The sequence below is a fragment of the Zosterops lateralis genome, assembly GCF_965231275.1.
Source record: "Zosterops lateralis genome assembly, chromosome: 15".
In the NCBI taxonomy this organism is placed as follows: domain Eukaryota; kingdom Metazoa; phylum Chordata; class Aves; order Passeriformes; family Zosteropidae; genus Zosterops; species Zosterops lateralis.
Window position 1 is genome coordinate 9,253,445 of NC_139775.1, and position 18,444 is coordinate 9,271,888.

An 18,444-nucleotide genomic window follows, 5' to 3' on the forward strand; every position below is an offset into this window, starting at 1 on the left:
CACATGAAATTTATCAATAAAATCCATAGGTCTGTTTGCTTGGCATAAGGTCCAGTTAATGAAGTTCATTGCCTGCTGAGTGAGGAAATGCAAGTACTTACAAGAGCTTTTCTGCTATTTTTTTTCATCTATTAGAAGATCATGCATTTTTCATTTAATTTTTAGTGGACGGTTTTGTAATGGAAACCAGGCATTTTCCTCTTTGTTACATAACTAATTCTCCTTTTTTGAAGTGATGGAGCATCAGCTACTTCAGTAAATTACAAAAGACGCCTTTTAAGCTTTTTTTGATACTCTTTCATCCTTAATTACTTTAAATACTAATTGAGTTACAACTTCAGTTGCACAATTGATGCATAAAAAATTATCAGTGGAGCAACTCATTAAAAAATTTGCATTGCTTATTCTTTCGGTGCTTTCGCTTTGAGCCAAAATTCTACCTTAATCTTGCATAAACCCACAACCACTTATCAGATCTCAGAAAAAGGTTTTTTCTTTACAATAAGAAGTGGGTGCCATCACTTGCACTCCTGAAAAATTCCTGTGATGAGACATGAGGCAGTGGTGTGGTTGTGGCCTGGCAAGTCACAGAGTGACACTTTCACCTCAGCTGTGCAAAGCTCAGTTTGTCACACAGGGGTTTATTTGCACAGCACATTGTGCAGGCAGATTTTTGCCCTTTTAGTGGGGCTGTTCTCTGTGTGTGTATTGCCCTTTGGAATTTGTACCATTTTGTGCAGTAATCCTTGGAAAATGATTGCGCTGTGTGACTGACTGAGATGGGTTAATGACCCTGAGATGGCCCTGCTTTCCATGGCCAGTTGAAGGCTTAGAAGGAAGGTTTAAAAATTTAGTAGAAAATTAATTAATTAATTCATGTGGGGATGTCTATCTTGGAATTCTGCAGAACTTTCAGTTTAGGATGAGGATTTGTGCAGGGTGTTACACATGGAAGTGTTTGGTAATAAACATTAGAAAAGATAGTGCTAATACTACTTTTTTCAATATTGCTTTTTAAATTTAGTGGCTACCAAAGCACATTGACCTTTAAATATGCAGTTAGATTTCAACAGATAATTTTTCTCTCTGATATTATTTTTGCTGGTTTTGATAGAATTGGAGCTGTCTCCTCACTTCTAGATTAATCAATACAATCTTAAATCAGTGGCTAAAGAAAACCGTTTCAGTAGCTGAACTCTGCTAACAAAAGTATCTCTTATATTAATCTATGGTTTTCATATCCTTTGCAACTCCTCAGTGCTATTAGATGCCCAAATAACATACTGGTAGAAACTCATCCTCCATGTGTAACTGGCTAAAAATTATTTTTCAGCTTTTGGGAAATGGCACTGATGCTTTTATATCCTTTGGGTCAGTACCTGGATGAGTTTATTCACTGTGTCCCTTCAGTGCACTCTGTACTGTGGGGCTAATGAAGGTGATGTGCTCATTGTAAATGTCAGAGGCATCTAGAGGTCTTGGTGTAATTGAAACCAGCACTGAATTTCGTGTTCAGTTACGTGTCCCAGATTTAGGGAACCTCCAGACCACAAGAGGACACCATATTCTGCAGAATGACCTGCAATCACTCCTGCACACTGACAGAATACTGGCCAGTGCTTTGCTGTGCAAAATACTAGAGCTCAGAGGAAGGAACTTAACTAGAAGAGAGTAATGTAGAATAAAATACAGAGAAATATTAATTTTCATGCATGTTTTTCCTCTTTACTGCAGTAGAAGTCAGGGAGGTCAGGTTCAAATGCAAAGTTGCAGAGTTTGACATTGAGAAAATGCAAAAAGAAAGCAGAATTTCAGCCGAATGAGGATTTTAAAAAGTGGGAAAATCAAATATTATTTAATATATATTCATCAAGTAGCAGTGGTATTTGAAAATATTTAACAATTATGACCCATTATTATTAATAATAATAAAAATGTTGATCATTATGTTTGTAATGTATTTTTTCCTTTCATTTGCTTGCCTTCAGTTGGGACAATTTATCTTAAAAGTTCATGTTCATGGTATTTCAACAAATTGTGTATGTAAGATTAAAAACTAGCTTTAATGCTTGAGGAAGCCTACATTTAATATACAGAAAACCAATTAGTTGAAAAATAACTGAAAAGAGGAAAGAATACTGCTTTGGACAAGTAACCTTTTTACAATTACAAAGAAGAGTGTGTATTTGCCTTTGAGCTTGGTAACCTCATTTTCAACTTATTAGTTTAACATTTGAATTTAGTAAGTTAGAACTAAAATAAAGCATGGAAGAGAATAATTTGTTTTATAAATGTTGCTTTGAATCAAGTTAGATATTTACTGAAGGAAAATAATAATGCTTGCAAGAGTCCATGTATTAATTTTCATATATACTACTCCCCGTGCTGTGTATCTTCTACTAAAGATCTTACAGTGCTGGTAGCAAATAATTGTCAAAATCTTTATGAGTAATTCTGTCAAGAATAAGAGTACTTCCTTCAATTCATCGATGCTTTGTTTGAGTGAAAAAAGAAATAATATTGGTTCCTTTGTGTTGTGGGTATAAGAGAAATATATGCTCAACATATATTTTAATTCTTTTTTAACCTGCAGATCAGTTTCTTTAAAACTTAAAAATTTCAATTGTATTGTTAACATTTCAGCTGTTTGGGGTTTGTAATTTTAGAAAATGTTCCTCATGTATCAGCCAGGTCTGTGATTTGCTCAGTATTTTCTATGTAGCTGTGTATACCAAATTTGTAATTTTAAAGTGATTTTTCTTGCGTGAAATAGATTTTTTTCCTTTTAGCAAGCCTTCAGGTACTTTGGATCTTTAGAACTCATCTGCCCATTCTCAGTGTTTGTCTTTGTGGCTGCTGCCTTCCTGTCAGGAATGCCCAGGACAGGCTGGGTTCCATGGGGCAGCACTCCAGGTCTGCAGGGTGCCCACTTACGGGAAGCTCATGAGGATCACCTTTATACAATCACAACCCTGGACTAGAAAGGGTTCTCTGTATATCTTTATACACATAAAATTTAACTTTTTTCATTTAGCTTACATTTGGCTTCTGAACCTTTGCTGGTGTTGTGTTGGTGTCTCTCAAAATAATGATTAAATATTAATATGTGAATATTTACTGGACTGACTACTCTAATTTTTAAAATATTGCAGCATCCTTAAAATCCCAGTTGCTGCTTCTACATTGGGCAGGTTATAGTAATTGAGAAAAGATCTAATTAAAAATCCTCTTGCAAGAGTGTTGTCCCAATAGAGGGCATATCAAAATAGAAATGGTTCTTTAGTTCCACTGAAGACCTGAATTCAGTGATTGTCTAAGTGAGGAGAAATTGAATCAGGTAGCTTTGCACTGAGTGCTGACTTGACTGCATGATGTCCTCTGCTTTCCTTTAAAACACTGGATACCCCATATGGAAAGAATACACAGCACTTTGCTGAGATCAGATGAGTGACTTTGGTGTGACTTCTCAGTTGCATTGGGGGAACAATACAGAACTCTAAAATAAGTTTCTGTCTCAGAGAAAATGCTGAGAGCAATGTAATTCATCATTTTTAGCCCATGCAACTGAAGCCTGTGAGCTGTATGTCCAGCCATAGCTTGTTTCATGCTCAAATATTAGTTCAATAAAATGAATATGTACTTTTCACCTGTCAGTGGCTGACATAAATAGTAGATTAATTTATATATGTCCCTATTTTTAAAATTTCAAATATATTATGTGAATGTGTTTAAAAAGATTCTATTTGTATATACATAAGCATGCATATGACAACACCAGACAACATTTGGGATATATATGAAGTTAACTTCTGCAATGTGTCTTGTGATTCTGCAAGTTCTGCTCCCCAGGAGCTCTGGCTTTCTCCCATTGATGTCAGTGGAAATCCTGCCTTTGCTCACAGAGTGCAGATGGATTCCTTTTCTTTTGTTCCCAACAGCAAAGCTGCCTTTTATCAGTGTCTGGCCTGTTTGCCTGTTGCTGAAGATAGTGAAGAGTTTATAGGCTGCAGTATAACTGTTTTAGTATTAAAAAGCAGAGAAGATAGAGATTTTATTGCAAGTAAAAGAAAACAATAGAGCTTGCTCTTGTGATTATAATGTTTATTGGTTTTTAGAGAAGTTTGTCAGGTAGAGAGTTGCCTGGCTCCGTGTGTGTGTATATATATACATATATATGAAGGAATTTAAAGCCATTCAAATTAGAGTTTGATTGTTTATATTTTTGCTGTTAAGGGTTTCACATGGTGTTATTGCTGTGTAACCCTGTCATGCATTTCCCTCCTGTAAAAGTTGATTGCCATTTTTGGCAAGCAGGACCTGGCTATTTACAGACAGTACCCCCTTAAAAGCTGCTTTTAGACCAGATGATGGAGGAGCTGAAGTCCCTTTGGAAAGGGATGATAGGAACAAGGTTTTTTAAGGAACACACACACTCCTCCCACGTAAAGTGTGCATTTGAAAATAGGAAATATAACAATTCCTGTTTAACTAGTACATAGACAATAACAGAACACATGAAATGTTTGAAAGAGGATGATGCAGGAAGAGTCTTAGGGGAGGAAGTAATTTAATTTTAGATTTGGGTGTTTTTCTGTCCAAATTCAGCAAAGAAATTCAAGACGTATCCTAAAATTTAAGTATATGTCTGGCTTGCATTGGAATCAGAAGTACAGATTTATGTGCTTTTGTCCTCTAGGAGATTTAGTAGCTCATAGAAACTACCTTTCATCAGATTAGTTTGTCAAAGTCAGACTGTCAGGGGGAGCTGAGATGAAAGCAAAACTTGTGGCTAATGCTCTTGGGACAGGGAGCTAAATAATGTTTCTTGGTCCTAAGCTTTGATATCCAATGTCTTCAAGTAGAATTGGTAGAAAATTATGACTCTGTTTTGGAATTGGGATAAATTTATTAAAGCAGAAAAACTTTAAAAATATAAATTCTTAGGTTATATATTAAAAATTTGATGTTAAAGATTGCTTTGATTAATGCTACTTAGGTATGATGTACTATAGAAGCTTAAATTCTGTATTATTCTTGATTTTCAAAGTAAGTAGATTTTAATTTTCAACCCTCTTAGTGGACTTAACTACTGTACTGAGTTATTTTCATGCAGTCATTTGCCTTGTGGGTTAAAGGAAAAAGTGTAGCTAATATAAATTTGACAGATATGCTTGTTCTATAGTGTGGGTAAAATGAAAAGAAATGGACCCATTTGTATTGTGTTCAAACCAAGAAATGATCTCAAATTAATCTCATGTATAGCTGTATGTGATAATTCTATAATATAACACAGTTTTTGTGCCATTTTAAAGCCACAAAAGAAACTTTGTCTTGTAAGTTCACTGCGTTACTTTGTAGTTGAAAAGTTCAATTCTCAAAGAAGCTTTAAAATAGCAATTGGGACTAAATGAATACAATCTGGTTTTCAAATATGTAACTCAATTGTAGTACCATACAAATAGAAATAAAAATAATGCAACTCCTGTCCTAGTCATTAAGATTTCTAGTCACAGCACATCTGTTTCCTGGAACTGTCACCTGCACATTAAGGGGGAATACAGAGTATTTCAGATTTTGAATCCAGATCCTCTCAGTTTTCTACTGCATAAGACTGCAGTTGATATTTTATGTATACAGTACTTAGAAAAGAGCATTCAGTTCTTCTTCATTTCCATTTTTTTGTCATATCAGTATCCAAGAGAAGAGAAATAAGTCAGCAGGAAATGGTTGGCTTTTATATGACAAATACTTTATAGTAAATGCTTCCCATTGTGTGGTGTGAAATGTCTGGGTTACCTGAAACTCGGCATGAAGGTTAAATGGAGCAGAGTGCAGAGCAGCATATTTCATTTTCAGGGGTTTAATTTAAAAGGTAAACAGTTCTCCAGCTTGTGCTTCTCTACCTCCATCAGAATGTCTCACTGAATTAGTCTGTTCATTTGGTGCTCAAGGGCACTATTTCAATGAAATAGTGAATTGAGTAATTTTCTTTTCAAGTTACAAAAATTTCCTGCTAATTGCTGTTGAAGTTTAGGAAGAAGGAATACAGACTATTTAGGGTCTACAAAACAAAACTTTGCCTGTCAAGAGATGTTTTTATTCTTGCTGTCTTGTAATGGTATAATCAAGAGAAGCAATTTATTCTAACAAATTATTGAATATAGAGCCCATAGAAACAGTTCAGATGGTGTTGCTTTGCATCATGACATTATGGGGAAAAAAAGGAAAGTAATTTACATGCTGCTTGGACAACTGCTAGATAAAAATATGGCAGTTTTATAACAACTCATGCGTCATTTAGATATTCTAGTAGCCTCCTGGTATAAAATGAAAATATAAGTTTTCTATATTTGTTTCTTATTGTGATGGTGATGCTAAATTACCAAGTTACTTGGATTAATAAACTTCCTTTCAGAGAAATCTTAACAGGGACACCTAATTACAAAAATAAAAGTAAACCATTCTTTTTTTGACTTTAAAATTATACCCACATTTTTCCCTTTCCTTACATATCAATGTGCTGGATTTCACCTCTGTTCTCCTTTCCAATATGTATTGTTTTGTAAATATTGGCAAATTTTAATCTTACTTGCTCTACAGCTTTTTGGGCAATTGCTAGTACTAAAGATATTCAGTGCTAATTTTTTTAAAAGAAAACTAAATATTGAATACTTCAGATCATGTGAAATGCTGAAGGCACTTCCTGCCTGAAAAATCTGGTTTTCTTCATTGTATAATGTAAAATATCTTTGCAGGAAGGCACTTAATATCAATATTCATCATTAATTCAATTAGAATTTTAGAAAACAGAATCATCCCATCAGAACATATCTGAATAAAATTTTTGTTAAAGAAGAATCTAGACTTTTACATGAGAGTAAAATTTTTATTTCATTATTGTTTTTTTTAAGGGAAAGCATCACTGTAAGCTTACTGTATAAATAAGCTTGTACACTGTAAGCACAGTATGCACCAAGTTTTTAAAGGGTTTTGAGGGTTTTTTTGTTGTTATTTTAAATTTAGAGTCTGTATTGGTCTTCAGGGCATTTTCAACCAGATTAAAGAGTGAAATTAAGAAAGAAAACTGCAGTGTTGGAGAGAAGCACTGAACTGAGACACATTTTAACTAATATTGTTGATAGTTATTACTGTAATATAGGCTAGTGAAAAAATGGATCTCAATTTCATAAACTATTGTGTTGTAGTTTGCAGAATCTCCTGAATAAAATTATAGGGTAGACTGCTAATACTTTATCTGAGGAGAAAACAGACATAGTGTTTCCCTATTCAATAGCTGAGCAAGAGATAAGCCCTAGGGGTCTTACTGCAGTTTTTTATTGATGCTTTTTAATTAACAGTTGACTCCTGACCAGTTGATAAATTAACACATGGTTGGCATATGTCTATAAATAACAAAATATTTAGATGACACTGGATTTTATTAGCATAACATTACCAAGTTTTGTTTCTAACAGTGGCATTAAGCACAACACTAAAAAGAGATCAGTTTTAGATTTATTCTCCAGCTTTCTTTTTCCTGCTGGCATATTTACTGATTAAAATGTTGCTTTGATTAAACTGGTGCTTGACTGAGGGCATTGCAGGACTGTAGCTCACCCTCAGCATGTCTGCTACTGGATGGCTTTGCAGCAATGCCTTTTTCAAACTACTTTATCTAAAAGCACTTTCCTGGTACCATTGAAATGAACCCAGAGCTGGAGATGGAAATGCATTGGCTATTTTAGTAGAGAAACACAGAGTAATAATTACAATTATGTAGTAAATCTCTATTTAAAGGAAAATAGATTTCTTTTCAAAACTGACAGTTCCTTGATTTCTTCTTTGTATCTCATTCTCTTAAATTCCTGTTTGTTGCACTGAACAGTAAATGTACAAAAAAGTCTCATGCTGGGCTGGGGAAAATGGCAATTTCATGTATTGTATACCCTTGTTATGTTGTATAACGCTGGCCTGGTTCTGCTATACAGAAACTGGCAATACAAGTAAGATGGAAATTTTAAGCTTATATAGTTTCAATAATTTTGTGATTACTTTTTATGTAATATGGTGGCATCTGGTATATTTAGGATTGGAAACTGTACCTTCCTAAAAGTTTTATGCTGCAGTAGTTACTGAAGGACAGATGTACTGAAGTTATATTTTACTGTGACCTGTGCAAAGGCGTCAGCCCGTCAAGTGAATATTTGCTATATAACTTTTAATTACAAACTAGTGAGAGTGACTCAGCAGTTGAATATTTAATTAGCTCCCATCTCAGCTTCTGATTTCCAGCTTCATTTTGAGGTTAGCATTTGGTGCCTCATAAATAAATAAAAACTGATATGATAATTTTGCTAAGACTGGTTGGCCAAGATGGTGGAAAACACTAGGCTACATTAGAATAACCTGAGCTTATTTCTGCATTTGCAGGTTCAACTTTTAATAGCACTCTTGTCAGCTTAATTTAGGATGGGGTGCATTGAGTGGTATCAGAGGCTGATTAAAGTCCTAGAGCCGTATTTCCTTTTATTTCATATTTCCTTTTATCTTAATAGCGTTGGATTGAGCCCTCAGCTGTTTCGTTGTTTGGTCTTGTTTGGGTTATTTTTTTCCCTGGTGCTGCCAGCAGGAGGTTGGTTAAATGCTAAGTAATGGTTAGAACCTCAGGAGCAGTGGGCTTGATGTTGATTGCAACAGCACCAAGCCCAGAATCTGGAAGTGTTTTATCTGTCCTTCAATCATGGCAGGTAACCATGGCAATCATAGCATTTCCAAAAGCTCCTGGAAAATATTTGAAACATCTTAAGTGAGCTGTCCCATTAATAATGAAGAATATTAATGTTTCACCATCTGTTCCATACTAACAGTGTGTATAAAAGACCAGCAGTTGTGTGAAACAATTTAAACTGCAAGTGGGAATGAACTTTGATTGTAATGAAGAACTGCAGAACAGCATGATATAAAATATGGTACATCAAGACTCTGCTTCTTAGTTTTACACCTTAACATCTTCTAATATATGTTGAGAGTCTATAACTTTTCCATTATCTGTTACAATTTTTAGAGATTTGTAATTTGTTACTAACATTTTGCTAAGGGGAGAAGAAATGTGGCAAATTATCAGTCCAAAAGAATCTCATGCAACATTTTGAGAGTCATGAATTTCAGATTAAAAATATTTTCTCATGTGTGTTTTCATGTTTCTATAATCTAAAGGTGCTATGCTTGTTAACTGAAATTTTGTGGTTTCTTAATCAAAACCACGTGCTCTTGAACTGTGGGCTAGTAAATTACTTTCACTGTTGGTGCAGAAACAATAGCAGATTTACTTTTAAGAAAATATGCCTAAAAAAACTTCAGTGAAATCTCAAGAGTGGGTCTTTATTTAAGTACTATTACTTTATCTTTCTGTGTATTTGTTTCCCTAAAAATGAAACTATGAAATCTAACCTTTAATCATGTGAAAATGCAAAGGTTTTTTTTGCAAAGTGTATATATTTGTTATTTTAACAAAATTACTTTGTCCTCAAATTACATACACATCAAATGTGCATAAATGTGTATATTGAACCTTAGGGGAAGATCTTTGCTGTTTTCTGTGTGAAACATATGCAAATTTAGGCTTGTATCAACTCATACAATCACCAAAGACGTACTAAAAGTAGGGGGTGGGTGTCACTGACATAAACACAAATCAAAAAGTTTCCCTTTATTTTTTGCTTGTAAATAAAAGTAGGTGTTTGTTTACGAGTTGGAATGTGAATTACTACCGAGATTTCTGCTGTGGATAATTGAGCCCAATGAAAAGAGAAGGTTACAGGTACCTTTTTATAATTTAAGACTGAAAAAATTGGCCAGGCTTTGAGCCAGTTGTGTTTTTCTGTTACCAATTGTTCTGTTTACTATATTGTGACAAAAACTCTTTATTACTGCAACAGCTTGGCAGTAACAGCTCTGTGCTAAAATCATTGCTCTGAGTAGCCGACCTGCTGTTGCAAAACGCACGTTTAATGATAAAGTGCAGACCTGGAGCTGAATCATTTTGACCTTCGTTTACATTGCTTCTGGTGAGGACAACAAGCCTTAGTACATGGCACAGAATTTCATGGTAGATTGCTTGCTGTTTGTTTTACAGATCAAATTCATGTCAGAGTGAAAGAACATTTTTTAAACTGTTTTCAGGGTGGGTTTCAGGAAAAAATAGTAACATGGATTTCATAGTAACATAGATGTCAGTTGTTTAATGAGCATTGAAAAGCACATTTATTTATTATTATAATTCCATTTTTTGGTAGTATTATATGTCAAATTAAAATTTAAAAATTAAAATGTTTGCTTTAATGTCCCAACAGCTTGTAGAGGTTTCAGTTGCACACCTTGGTCCTCCTGCAGCAGGGCAGGGAGCAGGCTCTGCTCTACTCTGTCCCAGCAGCAGCTGCTCTCAGCTGTGGGAACAGGGCAGGTCACCCTGCAGAGGGGTTTGGAGGGAATTCCGACACCACAGCTTTGTTGGTTTAATAAAGGATGAGTTTCAAATCACTTGCAACACAACTGGTGTGTGGAGTGTGTGTATGTTGCTGAAAAAATATGTGACTGATAAAAATGAAATAGCAAAGTAGATAATATGTAGGGGGTTTAAAAATTTCTCTTCGATCTTGATTAAATTAATTCATTTGATTAATGAATACATTAATTAATTTTGCATTACATTACTACATTGAATGCAGTGTATTAATGTAGAACTGGAATTGTTGAAACAAGACTGACATCTGTGCAAATTCCTACATAGAAAACAAAAATAAAATGAATCTGTATATATTTTGGAATTTCATTAATATAATTAAGCAACGTAAGCACTGCTTAAGTTTTTGAAATCTGTGGGTATGGAAGTCTTCAGCAATTTCTCACATCTTACTCTATTATGTCCCTACAATTATGTCTGATTTGTTATTCCTAAAAATATTCCTGTTCCTGGTAACTTCTAATGAGAGGGAAGAACAGAACAAAATGTCAGTGAGGTTCTAGGAATGCTACAGCAAATTCCTCCTGAACTTGAAGGAGCATCCCTGCTTTGATGGTGTTATTCTGTTCTATCTAGGGAAGCAATAACCTTCAGATTTGCATCCCATGCATGGCAGCATGGGCTGAACCTTTTCCATACAATGAATTTATTCAGTGTTGTCAAATGTATTTATGGTGTTTTGTTGGCGGGTTGCGTTTTTTTTTTTTTCCCCTCAAGAAACAAGCATTAATTTCAATGCCTTTTCTTACAGACATAAATAATACAGGTTGGATAGACACATCTTTTAGATAATGGTTGTTTTTGAGAGCTGTAATTGTCTAATAATAGGTTTGGCTTTGTGCCTAAAGAACATACTGTGACATTTAAACCAGGTGAGCAGAGCCAGTGCTCCTGAGACAGAGCACTTTGGCTGGAGCATAAAGCATCCAGCACCTGATGTCACTGTAAACCTGTTAGAGCTCCCTGTTCCTGGGAAATATGTCACCTTTAGATTATAGTCCACTGTAATTGTCATCACTCACAGGGGAAAGCTTTGAAATACATGGAAGTTATGGGATGCATGGCATCTTGCTGGTTGTGATAAACTTTTAAGTCCATCAGCAGAATGCAGAGTTTATAGAACTATTCTATTTATTTGAGCCGACATAGTATAAAATCCTGGATTTAAAATGCTGCAGAAAGTTCAGTAAAACATTTCAATGAGAGTTGTGATATAATATTTTTAAAATCTACTGTATGAAGACATCATCACAAAATAATTTAATAACATAAGAATGCTGGAGAAATACTTACCCATTCTGGAATTTGTATACCCAACATCTGAAAAGTCTGTACTGGGGGGACATTGTGGGAGTAAGTCAGCATTTATTTCTCCCTGCAAAGACTGGTAATTCTGGATCTCAAAAAAAATGACATAAATTGTTATGCCACAGCCTGTGTGCTGCTGTTCTGCTCTGCCTCTCTAAGATTGCAGTGGTTTATGGTCGAGAGAAGACAGATTCTGGCAGGGAGAGGATCTGACATCCTGTCAGTGGATGTTTTTATGAAACAGGTTTTATGAGGATTCATGATTTTCCTTTATCTCTAAGGACAGAGTCAAGAGGTTTTTGCATATTGCCAACATATTTATATAGCCATAATAACAGAGATTATCAAAAGATCGATTTTTATGCATACTAGGACTGTTTGGTTACATTATGAAGTTGAGAAACATGTTCTTTGTGCCATTTATTTTTTTCCTCACTATTTTTAGGATGCAAAGTTTGTAGAAGAGCGACGCAAGCAGCTACAAAATTACCTAAGGAATGTAATGAACAAAATTATTCAAACGGTGCCAGAATTCACAGCCAATCCCAAAAAAGAGACACTTATTCAGCTGATGCCCTTTTTTCTGTAAGTATCTGTCAAGTACTCAAGAAAATATTAAGTTTTTTTCATCATAGATTAATTTAAAATAAAATGCCAGCATCTCCAAAATCTTTAAGACAGTGCTTTTTCTTAAATGGAAGGCTCCCATTTAGATTGCAGGTGCTTTTGTTATATTTAAAGGAATATATGACATATGGAATATTTTTTTATTTAAATTGTGATTTTGAATGAAAATCACAGTGTAAAGCTATCAGAAATACCTGAGTGACTTTTAAATATGTATCCATACATGCTCTTCAAACATTAGGTATTTTCAATTTCTTCTATTTGGCCTTCTTTAGTTTTATTTTGGTTTTGCATGTGTGGGGTTTGTATTATTTTTTAATCTTGAGGATGAAGGTAGAACACTATTAGGTCCTTACTAACCAAATAAAAAAGTGAAGCTGTTGAACTCTTTTTAGCTGAATTTTGCAGTCTGCTGATGCATGTTTTGATTTCACTAATATTGAAGTTGAATATGTCCAGAAATAACAGTTGTCTGTTAAGCATCTCAATACCTCTGATATACCATCACACGAGGGGTATAATCTGGTAAAACTGTCCCTTTTCTCTTCTAACTTATTTCTTTATGTACTTGTAAATGATATTTAAAACTATTTAGGAAATAATATTAATGAAAATTTGTTTTTGAAAGTAGTGTTCTTTCACTAGTAATTTTTCAGTGTAATGGTTTTTCAGTACTACACCTGTACTTAGGTAAATTATGTATAGACTGAACACTCATTTACACTAAGCCCACATGTGAAATTTGCTGTCCATGAGCCTCTGCACAGGGATTGTGCATCCATACCTGTGAATCCATGGGTGGATTCATTTGCAGCTTCAAGACCAATTTCAAATGAGTATGTTTCATCACAGCACACATATTTAGTTGTATTATTGCATGGTCTTTTGCAGAGTGTGTCAGATTTTCAAGTTGAAATTGCATTTCAAGAAAGCTCTATTTATTAGAAAATGTAATATATGAGTGGAAGAATGCCAAGATGCATTTCATGGCATTCATGAGTTTCCAGTTTTTCTGTGGATTTGAAATCAGTTTGATGAGCCATCTTGCTGATGGTGGTATAAATGGTGAAGTGGTGTTTGTGAGGAAAACTTAAGAGACTTGCCTTTTGCTCCCTAAGAATTTATTGTCTAGAGTTTGACTAAGGGCTGTAAAGATGGAAATGGTTCAAATTTCCAGTTGAGGAGCCCAGGTGTGGCTTTTTGTTGAGGGATTTTAAAGAAGTTATTCTTTATGTTATCCTTAGTTTTGAGTTTTGAAGTGGAGAGGGGAAAATACAAAATACATTTGCAGTTGTAAAATATAATTGTAAATGCAATTATACTCCTTTTCCTGTGTTTTTTTTTTTTTTTTTTAAATACACTATTATTACAGAAGTAATTTATTACACTATTTTTTGGTTCTGAGAAACAACATTTCAGGAACAGTATATCTGTAATCTCCTGGCCACTTGTGTCTAAAACAGGAAGGGAGAAAAATGTCCTCTTACTCCTCAGCCCTAAACAATTGCTTTCTGATACTTAGTCTTATCCCTTTTCTAAGTGTGTAAGTAGAATTTAGATCTTATGTTTCTGTTTATTAAAAGAAGTGCCAGGTATAGGAACCTGCAGAAGACAAGATTAAAATCACAATCCGTGTAGTGGCTTCTACCGCTGCTGCACAAATCTGAGTGAACACCATTTCGCTTTTACAAAACCCTCCAGCTCTATTTCTTCTAATAAATGTAATGTAGGGAGTGATTCAATTAATTTCACAGAAAGAGCAAAGTTTTATTGAGAAGGCAGCACGTTTAAATTCCAATATTCTAAGGGTACAATTTAGTTAGTGGAGCATTGTGATACAAAATAATGCAGTTATCTCTAAGGAGAGAGATTTGCTGAAGGAAATTGGCCAACACCATTTATCACCCATTCCTAAACACCTGTGATGCACTGCACTGGTGCTAACCCTGGTGTGGGTGTGCCACAGGTGGCAAAAATCCTGTTTAATTTTAGAGGTTTTCTTTTTTTTACATTTGGCAATTTCATAATTCTTAACACATTGCATGAGACAATGGACTGGAATGTTCTGTGATATCTGGACATTATGGCAGAGATTCTATTCCTTCATGTATCTGCGAATTATTTCTTGAGAACTTTTTGTTATATAACAAATGTATCAGCATTCTCTTTTGGCTAGAGTAGATAGTTCTCTCTGGGAATACTAGTGGGATTCTGGAAAAATTCAGCTGTTGAGCAAAACAACTATATTCCTCACCTACAGCAGCAGCCAAAATAGCTTTTTAATGCATTTTACTACTGAGATATCAGACTCTTCTGCAGCTACAGCAGCAGCATTAAATTAATAAAAAGAACTTTTCTAGAATGTGCTCCTTCTATCAGTGTCTGAAAGTGCCATCGTTTCTGGGCTATCATTTGAACTCTCTATGGCCGTTATTATATGAGAGTCATGACCTGGCACTGCTGGGGATTTAAAAAGCATCTGAAAGAAAATGCATTTCAGTTCCACTTCAGATTGCCAACTTCTCCAGTATTATCCTTCTGTAATGGATTTTGAGCCTCATCAAGGGGAGACCTTAAGTATCTTGGAATCTGTGAATTGTTTATTACATTAATCAGTTGTAACCCTTGTACTGTACCTGCAATTCTTCTTTTCTGTTAGGTTTAGTAATATTTTACTATAAAACACTTAAAAATACATACAAAAATTCTGCTATATTTAATTTTTCCTCTGTAGTACAGTTAGTTGCATCTTTATCAATGAAGCAGTAATTACAAAACATTGATGTGTTAGTCCTAGGGCTGTGCTGTAGACAATAGTGACACCTCAGCCTGGGGAAAAAATTACAGTCTTGATATGCATTAACAATCTCCAGAGCATTAGATATGTCTGTTAAGGAGCAATGAAATACAAAAAGGAAAAAAAAATTATCTGGTCTTAAAGACTTCCTTCTCACTGCAAAGTTACATGGGCAGGCTTCAGTGCACAAATGAAAAATCCCATAATGTCTGATTAGGCATCCTATAGATAGAAATTACAGGGTCAGTTTTAATTAGCCACTTTTAAGACATGATTGTGGACCTATAATATGAGTATGATGAACAAAACATAGGATTAATATCTCTAAGACTGGATCCACTGTTAATTTAATGCCAGAATGAATATTGTCTAAAATTTCTATTGTGAATTTGTTCCTTTGGAATTCCTCCCTTTCACGTGCAGTGGTTCCATACAATCAGGCACAGATCTGTCAGGGAAAAACATTTACATTGATCTGTATGGAATAGCCTGGCACTCTTACTGAGGAAGGAATTGCTTTTATTTTGAAACTCAGCTAGAGTTCACAGTACAATAATGTGAATGAGTTTGCTACATTTCTTCCCATTATGGTATCAAATGTTTGTGGTGACTGGTAGAAGTGCCTGTTGTTCTGAATCCTCATGCCATGAACTGTCATTGATGTATTTTTTCTTTTGTTAGTCTCTATCACTTGTAATCTCAGTTTGTATCTTTTTCAGTTTCGATACTGCATTAGCACAGCCACAGGATTGGTCAAAGAGTTTCCTTTATAGTCCACTTTCATGTCTTAATGTAAAAAATAGATTCTGGCTCAGCTAATTTATCTGTTTGCATGCTGAATAAAAAATTCTTTGCAGTAATAAAATTGACATCACAAGATAAATTTTCCAGTCCATGTGGAGCAGAACCTAAATCAAGAATAGGCACTGCTGAATTAGATTGCTACATCTGCTAGCTGGTGAAAGTCTTTCTGCTAATACTTATTAAAATGAATATTTTTTTGCACTTACAATTTGTTCATTAAGGATAAACAAAGCTGATTATAACAAGCACAGTTTTGTTTTAATCACGTTTTTATCAATATGAAAAATTGTCACACACATTTAGCTCTTCTTAAATATATATAAAACTACAAGGAATCTTTGGCAACAAAAATCACAATTCTTTGGACCATATAATTGAGTCTTTCAATATAAATTAACATATAGATTGTATGATTTCAAGGATGTAAGAAGCTAAAAGCTGTAAAAAGTTGGGAAAAGGAATTCTAAAATACTGTGATGGTCCAATTTTCTATCTCTGTAGTTTCTGTATCAATTGTCCTCATTTTTAAAAATAGGTTTTCTTTCCATTATTCCCATAATGGACACAAAGTGAAACGCAGGAAAAAATAAGAAACCTTCCCTTTTTTTCCACTGTGAGGGAGATGGAAGCCTCTAGCAGTTTGCCCAGAGGTCGCTGATATTCCATGTTTGGATTGGACAGGACAGAGCCCTGGGCAGCCTTTGGGATTGGCTCAGTGACCTCCATGGGTGCCTTCCACCCTCAAATGGTCTGTAAATCTGGAATATAATCTTAACTCCAGTTGTGTTTGACACCCACCCTGCACAAAGAAGTGTTGGCTAAATTACAGCTGCTCACACAATGTTTGTTACCTGTGAGCAAAACAAAGTCTGAACATGGGAAGTTCCTACAGCACAAACTCCACTTGGTAGCTCTGCAAAGCCATTCAGTAGGAATAGTGCCACTTTGCTGGTTCTTCTGCAGTGGCAGTGCAAATGCTTGGATAAAAATACATGCAAGAATGGCATAAACATAATTTGGTGAATGTTTTCACAGATTGCTGTGCTAAGTACTTTTTTATGTCATATTGTAGGCTACAGGTACATGCTACACTGGTTTCTAAATAACAATTTTATGTTCTGCTGAGCCACAAAGCTGGACATTAATTCCCTTGTGGGAGCTGCTCAAATAAATGCTTTACCAAAAGCAGGGAATCTGCTCAGTAAATCATCAGCAGGTTCTGTTGTCTGCAGGAGGTGTTTGAACACCAAAGGAGGCATCAGTTCTTTGTGATGATTAGAGGATTGTAATTTTCAAAAAATATGTTGTCTCCATTTCCCCTGGGTGACATTACTGGCAGCATATTTGATAGCAGAAGTTGTGTTCTTAGGTGTTTTGTGTCAGTTATCTTTGAGTCACCAAGTTAAATTGTAGCAAAAAAAAAATCACTATTTCTATCTGTTTCTCATTTTGTAAAATGCTTCCACCCTCTTAGAAGGTAAAGTTATGAGAAATGTGATAGAGAGAGACTGATAGGCAAATTTCAGTGCCAACCAACCAGCAACTCAAAAAAGAATGTCATCCTGGGAATATTCCTCTCACATTTATTTAGCACAAAGCAGTGTTTAAAGCCAACTTTCTGCTTTTGGTCTTGCAGACAACAAAGTTAAAATATTGTGAAAGAATAGATGTTTGTTCTGAAAGAATTGAAGGATTTTGGTTTGGTTTGGATTTGGCAGTTTTCTCATCTCTATTTCAGTTGCACCTGTCAGTGTGCCATTGAGAACATTGTGTATATTAGAGGTATGAGAGGTAAAAAGAACATTAACTTCTCTACAATACCATTGCAAGTATTAAAATGTTGCTGCCGAGTAGAAATGAAATAAATCTTTTAGGAAAGTTACTGTGAGGCACCTGTGAAGGTTGTATTTCTGGGTTCATTTTAAAGAAGTTGGCAACTGAATCTTTCAAAGTTAGTTTTGAGATACTTTACAGGGATAAAAACATTTGCTCAGACTCAAAGTTAACTACAGATGAGTGCAACAATTATATTTCGTTCAATAGCTTAATCCCCATATGGGCTAGGTCATGTACATCAGATGTGGCACAGTTTTAGTGTAAAGAATGAACCTAAACCTTCTCACAGAAACATAAATAATTTTTAAAATAAGGTTTTTGAATACACAGACATGAATATATTTGCATATGAGGATAGGGGTGTGACTGTTCTGCTGTTATTGCATCTTCAGATAAACAATAAGATGAAAAGTAAACAAGCAATCCCTGAAATGTTGTAAAACAATAATTGAAGCAAATAAGGAAGTGTTAAATACAGTTTCGAATCAATTGATTTCTCAAAAACTGAGTTGGGTACATATCTACTAGAATGAATGGCAGCACTCAGGTA

The 18,444-nt window shown here is 34.8% G+C and overlaps 1 protein-coding gene across 1 annotated transcript in view; it reads left to right on the forward strand.

The window, feature by feature from the left end:
• Positions 1–18,444, forward strand: part of SNX29 (sorting nexin 29) — a 100,468-nt gene that overhangs the window by 56,486 nt on the left and 25,538 nt on the right. Inside the window, exon 20 of the mRNA XM_083872687.1 lies at positions 12,276–12,415. Coding sequence (XP_083728813.1) covers positions 12,276–12,415 — 140 coding nt within the window. The remainder of the gene's footprint in view (positions 1–12,275; positions 12,416–18,444) is intronic.